The 16,310-nt window shown below is 49.3% G+C and overlaps 6 protein-coding genes across 6 annotated transcripts; 2 read left to right on the forward strand and 4 right to left on the reverse strand.

Annotated features, from left to right (window-relative positions):
- Window positions 1-188: 188 nt before the first annotated feature.
- Window positions 189-2,520, forward strand: HD556DRAFT_1450242 (uncharacterized protein; the record flags this gene model as incomplete). Its single annotated transcript, XM_041307733.1, has 4 exons — window positions 189-224; window positions 280-1,710; window positions 1,759-1,891; window positions 1,943-2,520. 4 exons carry the CDS (start codon window positions 189-191, stop codon window positions 2,518-2,520), a joined length of 2,178 nt encoding a protein of 725 aa, XP_041153405.1.
- Window positions 2,521-3,302: 782 nt separating this feature from the next.
- Window positions 3,303-7,780, reverse strand: HD556DRAFT_1418829 (uncharacterized protein). Its single transcript, XM_041304425.1, has 5 exons — window positions 7,399-7,780; window positions 4,398-7,349; window positions 3,870-4,349; window positions 3,731-3,819; window positions 3,303-3,681 (listed from the first exon to the last, which is right to left on the reverse strand). The coding sequence occupies exons 1-5, from the start codon at window positions 7,624-7,626 to the stop codon at window positions 3,600-3,602; spliced, it is 3,831 nt and encodes a 1,276-aa protein (XP_041153406.1). The 5' UTR covers window positions 7,627-7,780; the 3' UTR covers window positions 3,303-3,599.
- Window positions 7,781-7,891: 111 nt separating this feature from the next.
- HD556DRAFT_1418838 (uncharacterized protein) lies at window positions 7,892-10,293 on the reverse strand (the record flags this gene model as incomplete). Its single annotated transcript, XM_041304426.1, has 13 exons — window positions 7,892-8,279; window positions 8,330-8,413; window positions 8,465-8,553; window positions 8,607-8,765; window positions 8,813-8,894; window positions 8,948-8,969; window positions 9,024-9,071; window positions 9,124-9,279; window positions 9,329-9,397; window positions 9,452-9,671; window positions 9,722-9,875; window positions 9,933-9,962; window positions 10,021-10,293. 13 exons carry the CDS (start codon window positions 10,291-10,293, stop codon window positions 7,953-7,955), a joined length of 1,713 nt encoding a protein of 570 aa, XP_041153407.1. The 3' UTR covers window positions 7,892-7,952.
- A 346-nt stretch (window positions 10,294-10,639) lies between these two features.
- HD556DRAFT_1418851 (uncharacterized protein) lies at window positions 10,640-12,509 on the reverse strand. The gene is made up of 4 exons (XM_041304427.1): window positions 12,270-12,509; window positions 11,923-12,219; window positions 11,164-11,875; window positions 10,640-11,111 (listed from the first exon to the last, which is right to left on the reverse strand). Exons 1-4 carry the CDS (start codon window positions 12,482-12,484, stop codon window positions 10,899-10,901), a joined length of 1,437 nt encoding a protein of 478 aa, XP_041153408.1. The 5' UTR covers window positions 12,485-12,509; the 3' UTR covers window positions 10,640-10,898.
- Window positions 12,510-12,712: 203 nt separating this feature from the next.
- Window positions 12,713-15,328, forward strand: HD556DRAFT_1456149 (translocation protein sec63). The gene is made up of 11 exons (XM_041308128.1): window positions 12,713-12,952; window positions 13,000-13,108; window positions 13,153-13,267; window positions 13,318-13,370; window positions 13,426-13,512; window positions 13,567-13,738; window positions 13,788-14,124; window positions 14,177-14,494; window positions 14,542-14,768; window positions 14,822-15,049; window positions 15,101-15,328. The coding sequence occupies exons 1-11, from the start codon at window positions 12,838-12,840 to the stop codon at window positions 15,305-15,307; spliced, it is 1,968 nt and encodes a 655-aa protein (XP_041153409.1). The 5' UTR covers window positions 12,713-12,837; the 3' UTR covers window positions 15,308-15,328.
- HD556DRAFT_86952 (Pre-rRNA-processing protein TSR2-domain-containing protein) lies at window positions 15,078-16,239 on the reverse strand. Its single transcript, XM_041311884.1, has one exon. The coding sequence runs from the start codon at window positions 15,980-15,982 to the stop codon at window positions 15,350-15,352; it is 633 nt and encodes a 210-aa protein (XP_041153410.1). The 5' UTR covers window positions 15,983-16,239; the 3' UTR covers window positions 15,078-15,349.
- Window positions 16,240-16,310: the final 71 nt, after the last annotated feature.

The raw sequence follows: 16,310 nt of genomic DNA on the forward strand, positions 1-16,310 counted from the left end.
GGCTGCCCACTTATGCACGCATTACGGATGGTTCATGCATGGCTGCAGTGCAGTCAGACACCCAATCATTCGTCTCAAGGCGGAACACGCGGAAGCCTCGAGGCAATCATTCTTCTTAATGAATCTTCTCTTAAGTACACCAGAGCCTCAAGGCTTTGCGTTAGCATCCTATCCCCAACTCTCCTATCATGTCACAGTGGGAATCATTACCAACATGGCTGCAAGTGAGTAAATTGGTCGTCTACTTGGTGACTATTGATGTAATTATTGTGGCCCTAGAATCAAGTCAAACAAATTGAACGAGGATCATTATCGTCCCTTGCGTCTCTCAAATCGCTCAACCGTTCTATCTCTTCTAAACAGTCCTCTGATCATTTGCGTCCTTACTTTCAAACTCTCATTCCTCTTTTTTTCGTTCATCTCGATCCAAGGCTCGTCCCCCATGAGATCACTCCAGATTCTGCACATTCAATTATGCTTGCTAAGGTGTCCATCATGGGCATTAGTTGCCTATGCGGAGAGAATCAAGGAGAATTACGTGGTGCACCCCAATTTCGTCAGAAGCTGTCCGATGCTATACATTCACATTGGAGTGGGGTATCTGCATGGGTTCAATTTTTCTACCATAATTTCCTCGTCCCGCGGGATGACCCAGTTGCACGCCTACACAGGATCTACAGTGTAACCTCGCAGGAAGCTGCCAGCACCTCAATACGGTTCATCTATGTGGCTAGCGTACTTCCCGGTGTTGTCGCGCATCTCTATCGAACAACGCCGGATATCGAGCGAATCATCATGGAACTCTGGTACTTGGTAACGGACATCAAACGCGAAGATTGCATTGTTGATCCATATCTTCGCCACTGGCGTCAGGACTTCAACATGCTTCGCGCATTCATGGCCCATGTAGTCACCTCGTGCGTGTACTATGAGCCTCCTAGCACTCCTCTTCCGCCTTTGACATCGCTCATCGAAGCCGCTGGAGGAAGGACCCCTATGGTTTTGGCTGCTCTCAAATGCCTACGTTTTGCAGGAAAGGGAGCGGCTCAGAGAGACCGCGACATGGTCAAGCATGACCTTGACCTTAGCCCCTTAAATACACTCTCATTGACGTGCAAGCAAACGCTCATCTTCATGTTTGCTACAAGCCAGGCAGACCCTGTCATTTGCGAACTCTTTCTCACACATTCCTCAATACGCACAGTTCTCAACACGCTGGCCGGAATAGGGACACATCCAGGTACAGAGCCTAACCTGGATCCTACCAATGAGAGCTTCTGTCAAAAGACTGCAACAAAGCGGGCCGCTATGGCTATTGGTCATCAGTATATCTCGTTCGTGCTGGCGTGTTCTAATAATCCCATTGAAACTGCCTGCCATGCCCTTCGTTGCCGTCTTCTGGAGGTCCTCCTGCGGAACTGTGTATTCCCCTCGGAAAACCGCGTGCACAAGTCCAGGTGGTCTGATTATGATATCAGGATTTTTGAACAGCTGGGAGGGGCGCTAATCTATGAGAGAGTCGTTCGTATTGCCTCGATGTCTATGCAATATATCGATTCTCAACGCCTTTATGTTCATGCCATGCACGATCCAACATTGTGGGGCTCGCTGTTGACCTTTAAAGAAATCCTTTCGCAACGTTGGAGAATTCTCTCTACGTTAACGCCGTGCACACGTCCAGAGTACGAACGAACCTGTGGAGGTCCTGGGGTATGAACTTCCCATTTCAAGTTTGCTCCATGCTGATACCGGTTATAGTGCATCAGTGCGAGTACCAGACTTCAACAGTGTGCTGGATGCCAGACCACGAAATACTGCTCAAAATCTTGCCAGCGAGCAGCATGGTCGACTGTGCACCGTAAGCATTGCAGTATCCTAAAGGCTGGCATTGGTGTGTAAACCGATATACATATATATATCCACTCTTGCTCACAGTTAGCAGGAATGGCCAAGGCTGGCAGGCACCTTCGGGCAAGTCTGCCGTTTATTGCATTAATTGAGGCAGCCGAGTTCGATGACGACAAGTGGCCAGGACAGCGTGCTCTACGACACAAACTGGCCACCGTTCAAGAAGAGAATCCAGCAGACGTTCATTCCTTGGTGATCGAGTTGGACATGACCGTACTCCCCATCAAACATCGCATACAACCCCTTCGGCAATGTGTCGGACAATTCCAAGACACAAATTGGATGCGGATCATCCGGGGCAGGCAGGCCTTACAGGGCAACAGTATACTTCCTATGATGACAATAATCACCACGATCGAGGGCGCTAAGAGAAGGTCACTTTTCAGTCCACGGACAGCTCTGCAATTAGCATTTGGGTGGCCGCCGTCTAAGTTCACTGAAGAAGTTCCTGGTATCCCACGCAGTGTTCTGTTCGATTACTGCACCAAAGTCTTCGCGGGTTGCGCTGACGAAGGGGATGGATCGAAATATGACCCCAAGAGTACCCGAAAGGATCTTACACTTGCGAATGGTGCTGCAGAGTGCCCGCGTATAGTTGGTGTTGAGGCCTAGGACAAGAGGGATGAAGGATTGGTGGTATACATGGGATGGAAATTACATTCACAGCAGACTGCACTGGCAGCTCAGTTCGCTGCACTTGCTGTACGTAGACCATTCATCATATAGCCGTCGATGAGCAAAATTAAACTTGCAACAGGTGACATTGCTATAGCTTCTGGATGGCTGGCCATCCAGTCAGAATTTGAGTCGGGTACTAACAAGTTGTGTAGTGCTATTGGCGGTTCTCTAAACTGGAATTTGAGGAGTACCAATTTTAATCATGTGTGTTGTAAAACTGGCCAGCGTGCCATAGATTATCATTCCCCTTGATGCAGGTGCGTGATGAACTGATTTTGTTAACACGTGACTAGAGACGCGTCGATCGGGTCTTGACTATAGACTACTAGGACTGGCTAGCAGTGGTCATTAAGATCTCGTCGCAGGGTATGACTAGTACTTAAACCTAGATTTGCGACGAGCTCGTCTACTTTTCCCTTCACATGCTCGGAGTCGAGATGGCCACAATGCTCTCTCTTGGCAGCACTAGCTGCCTCCGAGTCAGATTGCCAGATACGAAACGGCATTACAGATTCCTCCCGGGCAGATGCAACTTGAAGGTATGTACGTGTTCATCGCCAAACAAGTACGACTTCTCGATAATGAACGCTGAGTGTTAGACATCGACAACTTATAGTTTCTGAATCCCATTTTCTTGTGTTCTCTTTCGGAGAACAATGCCGGATGAACGTATTGTGCACGCAAGTGGAAAGTGACTAGTGACTAGTGTTTGACAAGTGGATCAATTACACACACAAGCCCAACAGGGCCTAAAAAACCTCCAAGCTGTTCATCAACCGTCACGTTCGGAGCAACTTGAAAAAATTCATCGCGAGGGTATGATACAAATGTATATATACAATAGTGTACACGAGTGTCATGCATGATGGTAGTGTCGCAATGAATGAATGATTAGTGAGCAGATGCTTTTTAGTGTTCCAATCATGGCGTCTAGAAAAATATTGCGCCTTCTGCTGGTTAGCCAGTGTTGCCGGGTCCGTGTTATAATCAAGCAGTGGACAATAGTAGTGTGATCAAGGAGATGCTGCCCATGGTGAGACGGAATGATCGCTCATGATGCCTCGTATCCGATTGTATACTGCAGCAGGGAATTGTCTTGACAGAAGTCAGTTTCAACCATACGAGCCGGGGGATATGGATGTACCTTTCCTGTAGCCGGGCCAGCAGTGCGACCGCTCTGTCGCGATAGCCATTACCTAGCTCTGCACGGAACATAGCTTCCCACGTAGATGGCTGGAAAGCAGGATGAATTCTCATCCACGTGTATTTGCTGTAATACTCACCTCGCGGTACGACAGGGATGGCGATGGGGACGTACGCTGATTGGAGCCTTCATGAGGAACATGGTTACCTGAGGCTGCGACGCCGCTGGGGGGATCCACCAAGTTCTCAAATATTCTTCGAGCTTCTTCAACGTCCCCGGCGGCAGCATAGCCCTTAATCAAGAGATTGGCGATGTATGCCGTCATATGTACACCAGACGACTTCAACTTCTCCATGTAGCTGGGTGCAAGAGCCATCTGCTTGTTGGTGACGAGCACATTGATGAGGGATTCATAGGCGACAGCATCAGGTGTTGGGATAGAGTCGAAGGTACTGATCGCCTTCCTCAAGTCCTTCTTCACGCAACCATATGCGTTGATAAGGGCAGCCCAATGGCTACCTTGAAGTACCACCGACCTATTGTTTCTGAGGAGCTCAAACACGCCTTCCATAGCGCTGACGTCGACCGGCTCAATAGTTCCATATGCATCAATGAGCAGCTGAAACGCACATTAAAGATGAGTAGATAATACAATTAGATAACATACCTTATATGTGTGCGCGGAAGGCTTGACACCAGCGAGAAGAAGCTGATCATAATAATGGAGCACCCTCTCACGATCAGGCTTTGTGTGCGCATACAGTTGCATCATCATATTGTAGGGTGGGATGCGAGGCTTGAAGTTGGGCTGCGAAGACATCTCCAAGAACAACTGCTCGGCAGACTGAGCATCACCGACACGCGCGCAAGCGGCTATGACGGCGCCGTATGTGATTGAGGATGGGCGGACACCAGGCGTAGCCTTCATCTGCTGGAACAGCTCGAGTGCGAAGTCAGCCTTGCGCGCTTTGGCCAGCTTGGAGATGATCGTGTTGTATAGGTAGACATTCGGCGTGCATCCAAGCATCTGCGCGTCACTGAAGAGAGCCATGGCATTCGAGGTGTCATCTGTGGTGTCCTTGACACATTCTATGAGAGATCCATAGGCATCAGGAGAAGGAATTCCGCCATTGGACGTAATGCGATCTCGATGCTGGAACGCGGCTTCCATGTCTCCGGCATGTGCGCATGCGATAATCATCTGGTCTTCGATTTGGAACCACGCCTGAGACTGCCACTGTTTGTTATCGATCGAGGATAATACGATTTGCGCGATGTCATACAGGCTATGCACCTTGTCGAGATCACCGACACGTCCAAAGCCGTTGATGAGCCGCCCCAGGGTAGAGGGATGAACGTACTTGCTATTGGCAATTCCGTCTTGGAGGCGGCGGTAGGCCCCATGGATCGTTACGGTGGGGTGCGATGGGAACCATTCATCGACGTAGCGGCTGAGCGTACCATCGACAACGATATCCTTGATGGGAGGATACATCTGCACCACAGGATTAGGCGACAAGTTGCGCGACTCGGTGGGCTTCTCGAGTGCGATACGGAAGTCAGATGACACCTTTCCAAAGAATTCATCCCGCTGCTCCTTCGAGTAGCCAGCATATAGCGCATCCGAAAGATTGGAGATGAGGCTTGCTTTCAATTTAGATAACTGGAGGTTTTGCTTTGAAAGTGCAGTGAGAAGGGGGATAAGGCCCTTGTATGCATAGTTTTTGATTGTGATGATCTGCTCCATATCGGTCTCTGCTGAAAGAACGGCGAGGGCACTCGACAAGAGTGCTTCATGTTCACGGAGGCCAATCGCATATTGCGACATGTTACCGCGGTTGCAGGTCGACATGTAGGTGTGTAGGTAGAGGACCGCCAACTCTTTGCTCAAAGAGACATTTACTTTGTTCGCTAGTTGGACAAGCCTGAGCACATCTTTGAAAGCCGGCGCATTCTTCTTAGCTCCGGATGTGCTGATGGCCCCAGATTGGAGGTAGTTGACATTGGCTTCGAGAACAAGAGTATGGTCTAAACGGCGCACTTCGAGGCCGTCGCGAGGGGCACATTCAACAAGAATGTCATAGAGCCTATTGAGATCTGCAATCATGCCCTCCTGAGCGAGGAAGTCAAGCATCACAACCCATGCAAGCTGGTCAGGGCGAGGGGGGACAAGAGAAGATTCATGCGGATGCCGGGCTGCTTCACCCTGCTGTAGCAGGCGGTCAAACCAGGACAGAGCACTTGTGACGTCTCCCGAGTAACAGAAACCAGCAATGATGGACGAGAACGTGGACGAAGAGGGCGAGGGAACCTCCGGCGAGAGTTCAGCGGGGTTGGCATTGCTGTCCATCATGGTTTCCAGGAGGCGGAGAGCACCTGCAGGCTGGCCACCACGGAAGTAAGCTTCAATCATTTTGTTCCAGACAAGTAGTTGTCCCCGAGTGATCGAGCTGGCTACGGCTGCTTCAGGAGCTGCGGAAAAATCAAGTCCTTTAACGCGGCCTGCCTTGCTAGCTTCCCTGAACTCTTGGAAGACCTCCTTAGCGCCCTGCAGATCATTTGCATTGGCGTACACAGAAAGCAGATTCAAGAAGACTTGAGGGCCAGGGAGGAAATCAGTGCGCGATTCCAGCTGCGCAAATACGCGAATGGCAGCATCCACATCAGCTTGGAATGCACATGATCGGAGAAGATTGGTGTATATCGCGAGAGGGAACTTGTTGCGTGCGCCAACGTTCAACGCCGCGTCAAACATAGACATGGCAGTGGCAAAGTTGTTCTCTGCCTTGAGCTGCTCAATGCGCTTCTCATCTGCTTCATTCAGAGCGACCTCCTGGCGACCAATAAGCTTGCGGCGCTTGACGCGACCATCAAGAACTCCAATAGACTTGTGGACCTCGTAATCGCGCTCGGTAAGAGCGAGAATAAGAGAGATGTAGGTGCGAACATTTGGCTTGAGGGAGCGTCGGATCATGTCATTGTATGTCTCGAGCAAGAGTGTAAGAGGTTCACCAGGGCGACGAGTTTCGTGGAGACCAGATAAGGCCATGTTGAACTCTGAAACCATGGGGTTCTTATGAGTTGTGCGAAGGATGTGAACCTCGTGGATGACACTGGCACCATCACCAGACCGCGCTGCCCGACGAAGAGACTGATACATTGCGGAAACTTTACCACTCTCATCGTCTGCGGCTGGGTCTGCCACGGACTGCGGGGCTGCGGGATCAGTGGGTATGGATTTGCCAGATACTGAAGGGACCAGAGGCGGGGGTAAATCATCAATGGAACCTGACGCACTCAGTGAGGCTGTGGAATTACGCCGTGTGAGAGCCCGCGAAGAATCAGAGGGAGACTCGTCGAGCGCTTCGCCGGATGCAGCGAACGTGTGTTTTGAACGAACGTGTAGTTGGACGGTGTGCAAGACACCTAAAGAGTCTTCTTGTCCATGCTCGTGCTCACTGAGTGTACCAAGAGAGAGACTGTGCCGACGGGTAATGGTACGCTTGGAAGAGCGGGGCTCGACGCGCTTGGGAACGATTTCGTCGCGCTCATCGCTCTGTTCAGAGTTCCCATCATGTGAGGTAGATGCATTTGCTTGTGTCACAGCACGCCCGGCGCCCTGGAAGCTATCAGAATCATATCAGATCTAAAGATCCACAGCAACTGACCGTATACCCGTTATAGAACCGACTACCTGCATTGAATTTTGCGCCGCCCGGGCCAGCACCATTGCTGCCCCAGCTTGAGCTGCCGGCACCAGTCCATGCTGTAGGGGCGCTTGGTGCAGATGACTGAAGTTGGAGTACGTTACGGAGGGTATGACCTGTCTGGTTCTGGACGGCGGCTACTGCACGAGAAGTGTGCAGAAAGAAGTGATTAGCGACCTTGGGGAGCATGGTCGCGATTGCGAGCCTGTGCTAAACGTCGCACAATTTGAGCTTGGTGGTCGTCGAGGACGACGAGTAAAGGAGTTGTTAGCACTTGGCCAGGTAGGAAATGTGGATCTAATGAATTTGCGATGATCCAATGAAAGTAAAAATTGTTACTCGGGTGATCTCGGGTTGGATGCGCGCGCGATTTGCCGTGACTCCATCATGCCGAGCATCAACGCAAGTCATATATAGTATCTACGCGGCAGTACACCTCAGTATCGAGTGATATATAATAGCTGACAGAGTCTGTGTCAGAGAAAAAAATCAAAGCTCTAGAAGTACCGCTACAATTAAGCTTCATGGCCATTGGCCATTCCGGCAGCCATGCCCACTGCCATTGCGTTGCCCATCTGCACCCCAGTCCCGTCTGTAGGCACGAAAACAGTCTTGTTGCCAAACGCTTGGACACGCGTGACTTCCACTCTACGCATCTCCATCCCGCGTGCGAATTGGTCGGTGACCTTGGCATCAGCCGCCGCTCTGATACTGACTGCTTGTGCGTCGGCCTCAGCGGTAAGACGGATAGCTTCCGCTTCTGCAAGAGCCTCGATCTTTGTACGCTCAGCTTGGGCTTTGGCAGCGGCAATAACACTATATGCCTCGGAATCGGCTTGCGCCTATTAAAAATGTTTGTTATGAACAGCTTAGAAAATAAATTGATACCGACATTACGGCTTTGAGCCTTAATGCGAGCAACAGCGAGAGCTCCTTCTTCCTGTTTGACTTTATTCGAGTTTTCTCGGTCGACATTCTGCAGCATATAAATGAGAGGAATGACTATGTCAAAGAGGATGAAACTTACAGCAGCCTCGACCTGCGCCTGTAACGCCCTTGTTGTAAGCTTGTCCATGGTTGACGCAATGTCTCCCTTGAATTCACGGTCGATCACGGCTAGAGTACGGTCAGCTCCAAATGTCACTTGTATTGAAACGCCCCACGCTTACCAAGATCCTTCAAAATGATTCCATACTCGAGTGCAGCCTCGTGCATCTCGTCCATGGCCCTGGTACGAAGAGCGTCAATGAATGCAGATGAAGGGTCCGAACCGTCTTCGAGGTTGTCAGGTCCAAGAGAGCGCTGCTTCACCATGGTGCCGTAGTCAACTACAGTGCGTGAGTCAAACTATCACAAGAATAATCGATGGACATACGATGAGCCACAATCTGCGTGAGGATGGACTGGGTTTTGTCACGGAGCGCATCATAGGGAGTGTTATAGCCATGTTTGGTAAGCTGCAGACGAAGTGAGCAATCGCTGACGAAAACCAATTTGTCGAAAGGCGCACCTTCAGGGGTTCCATTAATTGCCTAGCAGTTTTATGAATAACTCAAGTCATCAGATGCATCATTCTCACTGCTCACCATTTCAGATAGATCCTCAAGCCGACAGGCACTTGGTCTCTCGTGAAACTGGAGGCCAGCGACGTAAGATGGGGTATCAGTGGCCGAGCGAATTATTTACATATCCTTTGTGGGCAGCTCGAGCTGATTCTCGCCGAGCGTAAACAAACCACGCAGTGTGATGTTTGGATTTGTTATATAATGTTGTCCAGCAGGGAGTAACTCAAGATCGTCTCCACGCTGGAGAATGGCACAGTTATTTGCCGGGATGTTCAAGCTGTCATAAACAATCAGAACAAGAATGTTGGAAAGGGGAGCGGATTAACAATAATGCCACAACGTATTCCTGTTCTTTGCCTGAAGCGATGTGACTGCGCATCTTAATTTCATCAATCCTGATCGAGATTCAAATGAGCATCATGAACAAGATGGGATACAGAGGTACGTACGAGCCAAGGATAGCGTCTGTTACTGTGTCCTTGATCGAAGTAGACAAATGGGTCTGGTCGACGACAGCCAGAACGTCGTATGTTCCATCAATTGCGTACGCAACAAATCCTGAGTTTTTAACCACAAAAATGCGATTTTGTGGATCAGAAATGACGGCCGCTTGGTTCTGGGACACCTGAACGACTGTTAGACCTTGAAACTGGATCGCAGTGTCCGAGACTGATGGCCGCCTTTTAGTATGACATCGTGTAGAACATCAGCGCACGCACGTCCTTTGGTACCGCACCATTGACGAGTCCACCAATTACGGAGGGGGAATCCAGGGTATCGACCAGGCTTGGTCAATATCTTTGGGAGACCACCGTGATTGATTAAACCAAGGAAACCTGGAGAAACTTCCCTACCGGTCCACGAGACAGGGACCTAGTAGTGATAATTTGATGTAAACCGCAAATGTCACGCTGAGAAATTCAAGTTCACCTTGCTTGACAAGAGACCCGTTCGCCCGGACTGTTGTAGGTTAACGCGGTGAATACCAGAATGATGTACCGATCAGGGTACTACTCACGTCTCGAAGTTGCCTGTCAATTCTCTCTAGTGCAGCAATCATGCCGTCCTTAGCGATGGGTACGAAAAACGGACGTTCTTCTAATGCATAGTCTGCGGTTTTGGAGAATTCGTGCAAAGACCCCCTTTCAAGTTTTTTGGGATTCGTGCCAGTCGAATGATTGTCATGGCTTTCGTCGATCTGGTCCGATTTCTTGAGGTCTTCGTGTTTTAGTACAGGGTAGGAAGGACCACCAACGACGGTGTCGGCATCTTCTTCGTTAATTCTGCTCATTTAGTTAGTCGATCTGAGGTTCTTGTTGAGGTCGTGTGTTGGGATACATGATACTTGCAATCCCGTATATATATACTAAAAAATAGGGGATGTGAAACTGTGGGCGCTGTGGTGACGGGGCCATCCTAATAATCATTGTGAAGGTTGCTTTGGGTGTCTCCTGTTCAACGGTCCAGTTCAGTGTCCTATTGTCTCCCGTCACCTCCCATTGTGCCCCGACTCTTTCATTTTTTTCACAACCTTCTGTTTTATCTCCTGTCACCACATTTGCACCACATTGTCTCCCTGTCTGTAATTGTACCATATGTTCCATTTTAATTTTGTTATTTACTGTATGTATACAGTTACTATAACAATTACAATAGGGAAAACACTCGAATCTAATCACTTATCTGTTGTCCCCACATGTTTTTTTTTTCATTATTTGATGTCATGTACATACTATATACAGTCACCAAGGTCAAATCAAGGTCGTGCTAAGTTGCCAAAGCGCAAACCACGCGGGCGCCCGAGTCTTCTTGAAACCGTCCTCCTTTACTTCTTAGCTCGCAACATGTCACTAGTAAGTATGTACAGGCAACAAGGCAACTACTACTTCGGCCTCATCACATGACACGCCAGTCCTGCGACAAAACATCTACCCAAGTGTGTGTCTCATCCTCTTCGGCAGGTTCTGTCACATCCATCAGTCCACTGAATGAAACTTGAACAGGCCGCTGTAAACGGGACGTAGTGAGATGTGTGGAAGATACGGATATCACGCGGGCGACTGTCATCAGCATCTCGGGAGTCCACGTCATAGGATTGATGGCAAGAGCCTGAGCGGGCAGATGAGCGTTCCTGTGCACTTTACTGATGAAAGAAGCCTACCTTGTATGCAACAATGTTGTCTACTGTCACTTGTAACGCGCTAGTGATTTTTGGAAGTAAGTCCCACTGCTGGTCCGCACGAAGGTAAAAGACTTCGTCTGGGTTTGCCATCGACACTTCAGCCGAACCGTAATCGAGACTGAAATCGGCGGTGCACGATTCATTGTCGTAGGAAGCCCTGGCAAGCTCCTCTTTTGATCTCCATTTCTTCTTCGGTCGTTTACCTTCCTCTACATCTACACTCGTTACGAATATATTCGATGGCAAGCTATTCCGTTCCGAAGGAGGAATCAGCCTTGCGTGCTTGACGAGAGGCACTGCAACCTCTTCTAAAGTTGAAGTTCCAGCAGGTACAACCTTATCTGGAGGCTCAGCTTGTGCGGGGGCCTTTTCAAGCTCCGAAAACACAATCTTTGGAGGGAGGGGCTTGTCCATAAGCTGGCGGAAATTCTTTTTCTTATTTTTATTCCGCAGGGACACCATCATCACGTTGGGCTCAGACTCGGGCCCTGCATCTGCAACATAGGCTTCAGAAGAGGTACGGATTGAGGAGTTTTGCTGAGTGGAAAGGGGTAGGACAGTATTAGCACCGGATATGGGTGCTAAAGGTTTGTCAGGAGGTTGATTGTGCTCCGCCACACGTTTTCGTCGTCTGCGGAGATTGCGATTGCGGGTGGAAGGCTTACCGTAACCCGGGGGGACAAACGAGATGCTAGTGGATCTGCGTAAGTGACGAAGAGAGTCAAACAGTTCTCGTACTTGTCTTGCACAGTTTTTGATTTTGTAGTTGCGTTCATGCGCTTCCCTGACTCGGAGGGCTGCCGTAAGGGTTTTGGAGCCTCATCCGTGTTTGAATCGGAGTCCGAGTCTGAGGAACTGGATGAGTCGGATAAGCTGGATGAGTCGTCAGATGAGTCAGATGAGCTAGAACTCGAGGATGAGCTGGACGAAGGTTCCGAAGATGTAGATGCACGGCGTTTACGCTTCTGAGTGGCAGGCAAGGGCACCCTGTTACTCGACAAACCAGCTTGGGATGTTGCTACTGCACGTTTGATACTGTCAAGGACATGAGCTCACCGCAGTAAATGGCACACTTTTATGCTCACCAAACAGCGTCCCCGTCGCGTAAAATCGATATAGGACTGTCGTCCAGAAGGTCATACTCGTCCATCACGAGAGTAATGTTATCGGCTTGCATACCAATGGGCAGCCGTGCACATAGCGCGCGTTTGAGTTGCGTGATTGTGTGGGCCTCATCGTCTAGAGCAAACCATGCTTTGAACGGGCCCAACGGATGAATTGTCGAGATTTTGAGCCGCATGATGACAGCGACAGTTTAAACACCGAGCTTACGTTGAACCTCCGCAACATCATCATGATCATGATATTCCTTCAGAATGATCAACGCCTAACGTTTATTTTTTGCAGCTTGCTCATGTCTTAGAGAACGTTCGTACATGTACAGGCCTTGAGACTAATAAATGTAAATGTCAAAAATCAGTCGGTAAAAGTAGGAAAATCTTAATGATGAATAGTCTAGAATCTAGATGTCCCACGGGTGTATTTACTTTATGCACTTACTTCTCCTCAAGCCACGTCGACTTTCGTTCAAACTCGTTTCTTTCTATTTTTTGGACGGACTAGCACTTAATCGTTTGTCGCTAATCTGCGGCAATGGCGAACTATCACTATGATGAGGCAGGCAATATGGCCGCCTATTTCGTCATTTCTGTCCTTGTTATTATTCTGCTGCCTGTTACACTCTCATCACTTGCAAGCGTGTCTTCCAGTGAGCATGTTTCGTTGTTCTTGCGAATTTGACTAAAAAATGTCCAGAACCCCCAGAGCTGGATAATGGGTGCCAATGCACACCCTGTATACAGCGTAGAGCCGACGTGAGGAAGCACCAGGGTGGCTCCCTGCTCCGACCAAAGTTTACCCCAAAGTGAGACATTTGCACGGTTCTGAATGCCACTCACGCTCTAAAAGGGCACTATTAATCACCGTGGGCTGGGCTGCTGTCGCCTTCCTCTCATTCAAAGTTGCACATGCAGAAATAGAAAACAAGGTCTATAATCCATTCGAGATCCTTCAAATCGGCACGGTATGTAGAACACAATATACCCGCTCTCTTTGGTTGCTCATCTCATGCAGGGAGCAACGGAGAAGGAGATCAAATCACGTTTCAAGGAATTATCACGAATATAGTACGCGTCTGAATTCTTATACTATGCATGAAGCGTACAAACTCATCATTCTCAGTCATCCCGACAAAGTCAAAGCAACCATTAATGAGACAGTAGAGGACATTGCTAACCGTTTCGTGGACATTACCAAGGCGTATAAGTCGTACGTCGTATGTCGAATTCGTAGTCAGGTGTGATCCCACTAACACCATTCAAGGTTAACAGACGAGACCATTCGCCGCAACTGGGAACTTTTCGGACATCCCGATGGCCGACAAGAAGTCTCGATGGGCATTGCTTTGCCAAAGTGGGTTATTGAGGGCAAAAACAATATCTGGGTCCTCGGTGTATATGGCATTCTCTTCGGTGGCGCACTCCCAACGCTTGTGGTATGTTCCCCGCAATCGCCTCACCTTGATTGGTCCTTACAAAGCATAGGGTCGCTGGTGGTTTGGTAACCGCCAAAAAACAAAAGATGGGATTAATGCAAAGACCGCCGCTGCGTTCTTCAAGGCGCTCACGGACAACAGCGGCATGAAGGAGGTCATTAGTGCGCTGGGCCAGGCATACCGCTGGGAGACTACGTGGGCAGGCACTGCAGTTGGATTAGAGGAACTCGAGAAACAGATCGATGAAAAAATGGGCGATCAATGGAGGGAGGTAAAGGATCTCGTGGCTCCTGATGGAAAATGTGAAGGGACCAAGCAGCGGGCATTGGTATTGTTGTATGCGCACTTCTTAAGGTTAAAAATCAACGATGAGGCGCTTAAGCAAGGTAGGTTTGACTTTCAGGATGGGATGACGTTTCTGATCGTTTGCGCGTCCAGAACAAGCCAAGTTATTATTGCAGTCTCCGATGCTGCTCAACGCACTGCTAGGAATCTCGGCTGCACGGAGTTGGTTAGCACCCACCTTGATGGTGATGCGTCTGCATGCCTACGTCACGCAAGCTCTTCTCCCTGGAAAAACTGTTGCACCACAAGCTCAATTACCTGGCTTCGATGGTGATGCTGATGAACCAGAAGGGAAAGACCTTGCCTCGTTCATATCACGACTCGAGGACAATGGAGACATTCGGAAAACGGAAGCACGGAAGGCTGTCGAGGGTTGGAGTCGGTTGGATGTTGTGGATATGTCTTTCAAGGGTTTGTTCTTCATTGTGATCATCAACTCGGTACTTATTTCACTCTAGTTATCGGTGAACGCTTGGTCACACCATCATCTATCGTTTTCCTCCTCGTTAAACTGCGTCTTCGTCAGCCACTTCAAACCGATTTACCCTCGTCTGTTTCGGAAAAATCTGCAAAGGCCATCCGGGAGGATAGGGAAAAAGACGACAAATTTTTGAACAACCGAAAGGATGCGGAGGATATCGAGGGGGCGACACCTGTGTGGGCTCACGCACCTCACTGGCCAGGGGTCTGTCTTTTCCTTTGGTGTCATCTCTGCATGTCTGATTGCAACATTCACAGCTGCGCAAGCCAGGCTGGTGGCTTGTCCTTGCTGATGACAAGTCGAACAGAATTGTTGTTCCCCCAATGAAGATCTCAGACGTACCCGCATCGAGCCCCGGGAAGGAACGTGACTACCGCTCCTACAAGTTACAGTTCCAGGCTCCCCCCAACGTGGGCTTGTTCACTTGGAAGGTATACCTGGTCAGCGATACGCTTGTAGGTGAGGAGTTGTGCCGTGACATTTCGGTAAGTTCTCGTTTGACTTTGCAGTGTCGCGATGACTGATGTAGCACGCAGCTCAAAATCGATGACATATCTGCACTCAATGCGGAGGAGCAAACCGCGGAGGATGAGATTTCTGATCCTGAGGAGGATACATTGGCCGGTCAGATGGCTGCAATGCGCGGAGGAACTGTAAAGCGCACAGCTGCGCCTGAGGACAGCGAGGACGAGAGTTCGACCGATGAGGAGCAGCATGGTGATGATAGTTCAGATAGCGACTAGATGTTGCATATCTTGTCTGATTAGATTACACATTTTGGTATTTTATCTGCCTCCCTTCCTCTTTACGGTAGTAAAGCCATCCTCATCGATGTCTAGTACTTCCTTTGCATGGTCAAGCAGCTGTGGGGCAATCTCCTTCCCGAAATCTTCGCTGTCGCTTCCACTTTCATCCTCGTTATCACCATCGCTATCTTCCCAATCACTTGCACTCCCTGCATCCACTTCATATTGTGGCATTTTCCCTTTCGTCCGATCCGCTTGCATCTCCAGGTCCTTGACATATCCTTCCTTTCCCTCTTTCGCATCGTTCCACAAACGCACAACATCTCTAGCAACGTCGAACGCGCTTCCATCCTCGAGCGCAACTTCAAACTCGTCATCCATGATCTGGAGCAGCATCGTTTCTATGTATTCGGTGTCTGGTTCTGGGAGCGTGTGTGATGAATGTATGGGGGTTGACTGATGCGAATCGAAAGCCGTCAATGAAGCAGATGCCGATGGAAGGCATGCTTCAAATTCATCTATGATGATACCCGCTAACCAGCGCTGTTTTTGTGCGCTTTGCGGACCTCCCCAATTTTGGTGCACAGCAATGCGAAGAGCTGGCCATAGCGCGAGGCGGGCTAGTATGCCACGCGCGAATAAGACTGATGTAGGTGACGCGTCTGAAGCCATCGCAAATGGTGAAAGATGAGTTGGATCGCTTAGTAAGCGATCTCTACTTGTTAGTGCGTCAAAGAGTAACCGCAACGCTTCACATGCAAGAAGACATCGTGAATCGATTCAATACTATCTATACAGGGTACCGGCGTAGCGCGCTAGCGCTCATCCCTGATTCATTTATAAAATTTTGCAATCAATAAGTACTGTAGCTACAACACATACATCGAATACAAACACAAATCACAGAATCATTTACGTATGCAAACACCCTTGGTTTGCAAGCTGAAGGCCTGACAATCGAGCTTGAGTTTCCACTGCAGTACTGGAAATGTTGCAGGCC

The sequence above is a fragment of the Suillus plorans genome (assembly GCF_016647745.1).
Source record: "Suillus plorans strain S12 chromosome Unknown HD556scaffold_101, whole genome shotgun sequence".
NCBI lineage: Eukaryota > Fungi > Basidiomycota > Agaricomycetes > Boletales > Suillaceae > Suillus > Suillus plorans.